This window comes from Pundamilia nyererei, unplaced genomic scaffold (assembly GCF_000239375.1).
Source record: "Pundamilia nyererei isolate P.nyererei 1_Seehausen unplaced genomic scaffold, PunNye1.0 scaffold00243, whole genome shotgun sequence".
NCBI classification, from domain to species: Eukaryota; Metazoa; Chordata; class Actinopteri; order Cichliformes; family Cichlidae; genus Pundamilia; species Pundamilia nyererei.
This window is the reverse complement of record NW_005187644.1, coordinates 519,113-528,278: the sequence shown is the minus strand read 5'-3', so window position 1 is coordinate 528,278 and position 9,166 is coordinate 519,113. Positions and strand designations below refer to the sequence as shown.

Below are 9,166 nucleotides of genomic sequence, written 5' to 3'. Positions count from 1 at the left end.
AAATAATGAACAACATTATTTCCTTGTATTGGGTACCTTTTTATGCTTGAGTAATTCATAGGCCAGCAGGTCATTTACTAATCAGAAGACTCATGATTTGACCCCTGGCTGCTCCTTGAGCTCTCTGATGCATTAATCGGAATATGAATGTGTGAGACAGACAGATGATAGAAAGCACTTCCTTCATACAAAAAAAGTTGTTGTATGAATGGGTGAATGAGAGATGTTGTACAAAAAACGCTTTGACAATAAAAAAAACCACCCTTTTCCCTGAAAAGTGTCAGGCACAAGGCCTGGACTAAATGAATGGCCTAAATAAATGGCCTCCACTCTGGAAAAAAGTGCCTGCTTCCTGCCTGTCATCATTGAAAGAGTTGCCACTGGTCTGTAGGTTTAACTAGACTGCAGAGTCTCTTCTATATTGTGCTCTTTAGCCAAAGGTTTTTTGGTTTGAAATCCACAGAGATGCAGTGTTTTGAGAAAATTATGTCTCTGTTCCAATGCCCCTGGCACATAAGGGATCACTAAAAGTTTTTGTTTAGATTGTTGTTCTCTCCTGGAGCATTCCTTAGATACCTTTCCAGCTTTGTCTGGCTGGGATAACTACACTTACTCAGATATGATGTTCTTCTACTTCCCTGGCCGCTGTCGCTGTGGGAATTTTGTTAGCTCTATGTTATAGCGTCCTGATGACACCCAATTTCTGCACCAGTGGATCATTAGATTCAAACGTTACATTCTGATCTATATGGTAGGCGCCCAGGACTAGGTCTGTTTATATTATATGTGCTTCTCTTAGGTAGTATCATTAGAAGGTAGTAGTAGTAGTATCAGCTTCAAGTTTGGGTTTAGGAGACAGACACCCTCTCTACTTTTAAGATTTACCTTTAAACTTTCCTTTTTGCTGAAGCATATAGTTAGGGTTGGATCAGGTGACCCTAAACCCACCCTTAGTTACGCAATAGGTCTAGGCTGCTGGGGGATTCCCATGATACACTGTTTCTTCTTCAGTCCCCTTTTTCACTCGATATGTATTTGTTTATACACCGCTCTGTACTTGATTATTAGTTATTATTTATCTCTGGCTCTCCTCCACAGTATATCTTTGTCCTGTCTTCCTCCCCTGGCAGCGCTGTCTGAGGGCAGAAAAAGGTCTAAAAAGGCAGGATCACCGATGGCAAGGATCCACCACATCTAAGATCTAACCCGTACACACATGCCACGTATTTTAACCACTTCTACAGCCCTTCTGTTTCGAAAGATTCCAAGGTGGATCATGTCGATGCAGTTCCTCTGGTACGAACACCAGAGGTGGTGGGAGTCTTCCAAATCGCTGGCAATGCAGGGGAGGATCAGCATTGAGTCACGGATATTAACCTCCTAGGACCTGGCATCCACCTATGTGGACATCACATTTTGGGCCTGGTACCCACTTACGAGGACATTATACTGCCACTGTTCTATCAAAATTTAAAATAAATGTCCTCATATGTGGATCTAATTTTTCTCAGGAACAAAAATCAGGTAAAAAAAAATAAATCTGGTAATTCTTTGTTTTTACATTCATCAGGTCCCAATCAGACGAATTGGCAAATAGAAATTAAAAATGAACCGAGAGATGGCACCATCTTGCACTTTTAAATATTACCAATACTTTTGGAAAAGCTAGCTTGTCATTTTTCATATTCTCCCTGCTCAACCTGATGTTTATCTATTTTGATGTGATCAGTGATTGTGGTACATCCTGACATTTGATTTTCACCCAGGTGTCATCCACGTACCCAAACCAATGCGTTTTTTTGGTTTTCTAGAACAGGACAACAGAGCCCTGTCTTCCACTGAGAAGCTGAACAGGTATATCTAACAAAGTGGCTATTGAGTTTATATCAGGCTAAAACCAGCAGTAGTTTACAAACAGTGGACAAACATTCTATGTCCCCAAATAAAGACAGGTCCGGCCAAGTGAGTGCTTTTAGTTCAAACTGTTTTCCTCTTTCTCAGTCTGTACATCCTCGATTTCTTTCCTTGTAACTTGTCCCTCTCCTCGAGGTTTGGAAGGTGCAAAGAAGACATAAGAAACAGGCAGAGTTAACAGGAATTAATGCCATCCTTTTGTTGCAGCTAAATTATGTCAAAAGATGAATGGCACAGCTGCATTAAAACTACTGCATTGTTTCTCTGCATTTTGTGTTCTTTGGCATAACTGAACTGATGATATGCTTTATTTTAAGGGCGACTTTTAATTAAATTCTCAGTGTAGTACCATCTTACAAAAGACCCAATAATTTCTCTCACACACAAAATGAAGGCCAAAGTTTAAGGGCAGTTGATCATCTTAACAACCAAAACAACTTATAGATTATGATAAAGTAGCTGTTGGCATAGTTCTCCCGAATTCAAGCTGTAAGACTATTTTATATATTTAAAGTTAATGTGCAAAGGATACACCCTGTGCATACTCGCTTCCTCCTCTGTCCACGTGGTGCTTATAGGTATTGAGGCATCATTCAACATGTTACGCAGAAATTAATTTCCAGGTCAGCAAGAAGGCAAGATAGATGAGGTGCAAACCACAAAAACTAAAAAAAACTTGGGAAATTTCAGATCAGAAAAGTTCAAAACTATTACAATAATTTCACAACAATTCTACATGTTATAACAATGTGTTTTATTGCCCAACATAAGACCTCTAAATACTTATAACATTATTTTCTGGGTTTTTTTTGTAACTTTTCACCTGCACTGACATATGATTTATAGCGCCATTGAATCTTTAATGGCAACATGCTGCCGCTGGTGCAGTGTGCAATGGGCTTTCAAGAAATTAAAAACAGACAATTGTTGGGTGTCAGAAACAAAAACAGAAATAAATTATTGATCATAACAGCTGGTAAGAGAGAAAATATGCAGTTCACCAAATGATTCTTGAGCTACTGTGATCTATGAATTTTTATCTTCTGTTGTCTTCGTTGTGTCAGTCCCAGCGGACTGCTGCTCTGCCAACATGTCTATCAGTTTCAGGTCAAGCACAGGATCCCTGGACTCGGCCAAAACCTGCAGAATAAAAGCAACACAATGATAATATGCAATAATCAAAACAAAACTGTTTGTACTTGTGAATTAGTAATCTCTCTCTCTCTTTATATTTTTGTTTTTATTTTGTAATAAAAGCAAAAAAGCAAGCAAGCTTTTTCCCTCTTCGAGGTGAGTTTTGAGGTGAAGAATAAAATGAATTTAATCCATTACCTGACAAAGTTGCTGGTTTAAGAAAAAGTGGCTATAGTAATTTATGACAAGAACTAGTCAAAGAAAATAATTTCAGACATTTCTGAAACAAAAAATGAGTTTAACTTCCCCTCACTTTCCCTTCATCCAGAGAAATCCCTGGGTTAGGCCTTTTTCACAGGAGAAAAAGTATTGAAACAATTAAGACGCATTTATTCTAAACACAGCGTTTCAGTGGCTTTTAAACACCAAAATACGCTGTGCCAAAGATTGGTCTACCCCAAGGATTGGGTCCCCCATTGCCAGTGCCAGAAGAATTGATATGATTTAGACATTGGGGAAACCAAACAACCTCTGGCTAAACAGGGACGAACGCTGGTTTGAGCAGGGAGTCAAGGAGAACCCACTCAGGAACCCATTGCACACCCATTTTTCTGCTGTAGCATTGACCCGTATACATGAATTATATGGAATGAAGACACAGTTCCAAGAGCAAACACACTTGGCCAGTGCTGACAGTGGTCATCCCATAATCTCTGACAAACTATCCCCACTGCTTCACTGAATGGAACACAAGTAAGAGAGATGTAACATGTGAGACCATTGTTCAATCTGCCTCCATAGTGACATCTCTCACCTTCTCAACAAAATCCAAACTGTTCTGGATGTGGTGTTCAGAGCTGCCTACCAATGGGTTGAGGATCGAAGCCAGAAACGTTGTGATTTTATAGGTGACCCAGCTGATCATACAGACAATTGGTCTTAAAGGCACACCCTGTTTATCCTTCTTCAGTAAACAATACAGACTTGGTGTAGCTTCCCCTGGGTGTAGCCTGTGGTAGGAGGTCTGGTCAAGGGGTTTTGTCTTGTTGTAACTGCTTCAGACAATCTTTCACCCTCTTCTTGTAGTCACTTCCTGGGTATCATTTCAGGGGCTCCTAAGCATTTCTTTTCCCACCAAGCATGGACAAAATTGTCCATAACCTCTTTAAGATCACCATTTAATATTGTGAACAGCAGATGAGACAGTGACGTTTGACTCTGATTAATTTATCCTCAGCAGCAGAGGTGACTCTTGGTTGTCCTTTCCTGGGGCGGTCCTTATGTGAGCCAGTTTTGTCCCAGCGCTTGACGGTTTTTGCGACTGCACTTGGGGACACGTTCAAAATTTTAGCAATTTTCCAGACTGACTGACCTTCAGTTCTTAAAAGTTATGATGGACTGTCATTTCTCTTTACTTAGAATTCATATTATGGAAAGAACCAATCAGCTAACAGTTGTCAAATAGGGCTCTGAGCTGTGTACGACCCTGACCTCTGCACAACACAACTGATGGTCCCAACCCCATTAAGAAGGCAAGAAATTCCAAAAATGAACACTGACAAGGCACATCTATGAAGTGAAAACCATTTCAGGTGACTACATCATGAAGCTCATTGAGAAAATGCCAGGGGTTTGCAGCAATGCCAACAAAGAGTGGCTACTTTCAGGAATCTAAAATATACCATATATTTAGAGTTATTTATCTTTTTTCCCCTTTGCTCCATAATTCTATATATCTTGCTTCATATATTTGATTTCTTTAGTATGTTTCTAAAATGTAAAAGTGGTAAAAATAAAGAAAAACTATTAAATGAGATGGTGTGACCAAACTTTTGACTGGTTAGATGAATCTTTGGATGTACTTGGCACCTTTTTCTTTAGTAAAAACCTTTCGTTTTCACACGACTACATAATTTAGCTGACTGGCATAACATAGTTTGCAGCTCGCAAAAATGTGACCATGTCAAAACAGGGCAAACAACATTTTTGTAGGAACCCAAAGTAATAATTATAACAAGAGTCTTACAGGAGGAGCTCCTCGCCTTCTCAGGATGATACCTTCTTTAAGTAAAGCCTTCCCAGTCTCTTCAAACAAAGAGGACTTATCCAGCATGCCATGGCTTTTTAACTCTCTGTACTTGTCAACAAACCTGCGGGATTAAAAAGATAAGAGGAAGAGTGTGAAAATTGCCTGTCAAACTGTTATCGTTGCATTTTTCATAGATTTAACTTAACTTACGAATGGTAGGTGTATGTGTAGTAAAAATGATTCATGGCGTTACTTCCATTTGCTTTTGACACAGTTGCAATGTATGCTAAAACTGGTTCTTCACACTACTGAATTCCTCTGACCCTTCTTTTCAACAATGTCCTTGTCTTTGAGCCTTGTTTGTTGGGGTCTCATATTCAGTAATGTCACTCAAGTATTCCTTAAAAGTTTCTGTTGTCATTTTGTCTTTTATTGTCCTCACATTCCCAATGTACTGATGTGTACAACTGCAGTAGCCTAAGCTTTAACACATGCTCTGCTGGTGGCTGCCCCCCTTCTAAGATCTGTGTATCAACCTAACATGATGTGATCAAACTTTATTCCAACTACATGATTGCTTTGGCATTGTGCTATTTTCATTGTCACTGGTTTGTTGTGTTCTCTGTCAAAACATGGATGTCGAATTTCTACTGGGCATGAACCATTTGTCACCAAGCTCTACTTGAATGAGTCATAGATTATTGATAAACTGCTAAACACAAATGCAAGTAATAGATTGAAAATGAGTTTAAAAGCATCTAATATCCAGAGACAATTTTAAAAGGTTTTCAGAAAGACTGGAGTACTGTGTGTGTTATTCTGAACTAGGGGTGGGCGGTATAAACGGTATACGGTAGAAACGATATAAATTTGGCCAACGGTAGAGATTTTGATTATAGCGCTCTACCGCGATAGCGCATGTTGATGGTGTCATCAAGCTGCGGCTATTTGGGTCGAAAGCATCGCAGCGGCTACAAACAACATCATCATCTGCAAATTATGCCGGGCGACAGTAATAGCAAAGAGACGAAGCACTTTTGGAAGATGGGGAAAGCCAAAAATTTTGCTTCCTCCACTTCCATACCATTGATTCATTCAGGCTGAATTCTCTCGCAGCTGCTCTATTCCCATGTTGTTGCAGTATATTAATGACTAACCTCGTATTGTGGATGGATTATCTCAGTTGTTCTCCTGACTGAAGTTTGGTCCGTTTATAGCATCCTGCCATGCAATTGCATTTGTCCCTAACCACCAGAAACCCTCACGTTAACTTTTATCGAGTGGAAAAAAGTTAGCGTTCATCCTCCAGCTTCACTGTGTTTATGCTATGCTAACATAGCTGTGTCGCTAGCGATCACGTAGCACATCATTACCAGCTAGCCCAACTTCAGTAACCCTAAAAACATCACTGCTGTTTAGTTTTCTGTCTTCATTTATGTTGGAAGTGATAGCAGAGCTGTACTTTTTAATTTTTTCAGAAATCTCTCAGTCAGAACATGCTATATCATGTTTAGGTGGAAACTAGCGAGTTAACTTCCTGCTAACTTCTAACTCCGTTGAATTTAATAAATTCTGTTTTCATGGATGCCTGGATGTTAAACTTGATTGTTATACCTGGTAAAGCAGCAACGCTGATCATTTTATTAAAGATGAAAGAATTTAGACACTTTCTAACTCTCAGTGATGCCGCAGTGTTCATTTGACTTTGGGACCTGAACTAGACGGAGTTTAGGACCCAGATTCCTCCGCGAGGCTCCTGACTACGGCAGCTGTAATGCTCCGGCAATCCATCAAGCGGTGCGGCTTCATAGCTTACTACTATGAAGCCGCACGTCGTACTAAAGCATTTTTGACAGATTTCTGCGCGCCATGTACTACATAAAATTGGTTCGAGGTCAGTAAGCACAACCAGAATTCACACATAGGGCGCACTGACGATTTTTGAGAAAATTAAAGAATTTTAAGTGTGCCTTATAGTGTGTAAAATACATTATGCAGAAGAAAATAATATACCGCGATATATATATCGTTACCGCATATGCTTCAAATTATAGTATGATATGGATTTTAGGCCATATCGCCCAGCCCTATTCTGAACACAGTCAAACATACCTCTGACATGTAGAAACAAAGTTTGATTTGGAGAGATCAAGAGCCCGCAAACCTCTCCCATACTGCTCATAGAATCCCCTAGCAAAAACAAAAATCAAACAAAAAAAACCCAAAAACAACACAAGTTAGAAGTTAGTGAGGCCTACAAAAATATTTCACTTAGTATCAACATTTAGTTATCACTGTTTAAAATGTAAAATTGTTTCAAACCAAGACTAAATGCCCAAAACATGTGTCCACTCTGTGCTGATCAGAATTATGGTTTTGGTAGAAAAAAAAAAAAAGGAAGAAGAATATGCAAACTACATGTATTTTGTCTATATTCCTGTATTTATATAAGAAAAAAAATCTGGGTTAACATCTGAAGAATATTTCTCCCATTTCTGTGTAGTGTTATTTATTTAGGAAACAAAGTGGACCTATGGCATATTCATATTTTGTGACAAATAACCATTCATTTCTCCTCTCTCAGTCGAGACATTTAACATTTTATTTTACAGAACAGAGTTGTTTTTTTTACAGCGCCCATTCAAAAGGCAACAAGTAGGTATTAGCAATGTTTCAGGTGATTTTTTTCCCCTTTCTTGTTGCATAATTTGATGACTTATCAATCTTCAGTGAACTGGCTCATCTCGCACTTGAAGGAGCTATATGTAATCAAAATGAAATACATTTTTAATTATAATATTATAAATGAACCTAGCCCATGGACCAAGTTGCATATGGAATAATGTAACATGCATTTCAGGATAATGTATGAAGTATAATACTTTGCATGTTGTTACTGTGAACTGAAACTTATTCTCAAAGAATTCAAATAGAGTATCTGAATACCAGTCTCTTAGATGCTCCGCTTCCGACTTTTAAATGAATGCTATCAATCTGAGAGACTGATAAAGCCAGAAATGTATATTATGTGTGTGCTAAGGTGCCGTTTTCACAATATTTATAAAGGAGCCTTCAGATATAGGGAAAAAGTTATTTTCGTTGCCATGAACTTACGTTCTAATTTTATCCTCACTGTAGAAGATTTCAGGCACAGTTTCCTGTTTCTTAGCAGAAGGGCTGGTAACTGGTTTCACATGAAGTGGGGCCCTCTTTGGTGGAAAAGTCTTGTACACATCATACCAGAGAGGTTTTTCCTTTGGCTTTATGACTCCAGAGCGTATCAGGTCTCTAACCCTGTTGATAATGTGAAAACACACAATTCCTTATCATTAACTGTACAGGAGAATGCTTTACAAAGGATGGCATTACAACTTCTAATACTGAAACTCTTTTTGCACAAGTTGTTTATGCTTTAAAAATCATGGGATGTGAGAGATGACTTGGTAAAAAATATCTGACTTTATTTTATTTTTAATGTTTGCTGCTTGTGACTGGCTACAGGACTTTGACTGGCAGGCCCCAGTCCATCAGGATTGGCAACAGGACTAAAGCCAGCATTATTACAAACGCTGGCATTCCACAAGGTTGCGTCCTCAGTCTCATCCTCTACACCCCGTACACACACGACTTTGTCACCTCCAACAAAGTAACATCATTTTGAAGTTCGCAGACAACACTGCGGTGATCAGTCGCATCACTGGGGGGGACGAAGCGGCTTACAGGCGAGACACCGGTCTGGTGTCATGGTGTGAGGACAACAACCTCACACTCAACACTGACAAGACAAAGGAGGTAATAGTGGACACGGGGAAGAAGAGGAGGCCTCACCAGCCGCTGTTTATCAGGGGGCCTTGAAGTGGAGAGGGTGAGCAGCTTTAGGTACCTGGGCGTCTACATCCCTGAGGACCTCACCTGGTCACTGAACACCACACAGCTGGTCAAGAATGCTCTGCAGCAGCTGTATTTCCTGAGAAGGCTGAGGAATTTTGGTATGTTGGCCAAGATCCTCAGCAGGTTCTACAGCTGCATTGTATTGAGCATACTGACCAGCTGCATCATTGCATGGTATGGCAGCACTACTGCTATGGA

The 9,166-nt window shown here is 39.6% G+C and overlaps 1 protein-coding gene across 1 annotated transcript in view; it reads right to left on the bottom strand.

Moving 5' to 3' along the window:
* Positions 1–2,647: 2,647 nt before the first annotated feature.
* Positions 2,648–9,166, bottom strand: part of mrps23 (mitochondrial ribosomal protein S23) — an 8,188-nt gene continuing 1,669 nt past the window's right edge. Inside the window, exons 2-5 of the mRNA XM_005749369.2 lie at positions 8,192–8,371; positions 7,190–7,267; positions 5,075–5,198; positions 2,648–3,054 (exon numbers count right to left, since the gene is read on the bottom strand). Of these exons, the coding sequence (XP_005749426.1) occupies positions 2,941–3,054; positions 5,075–5,198; positions 7,190–7,267; positions 8,192–8,371 (496 nt within the window). The 3' untranslated portion in view covers positions 2,648–2,940. The remainder of the gene's footprint in view (positions 3,055–5,074; positions 5,199–7,189; positions 7,268–8,191; positions 8,372–9,166) is intronic.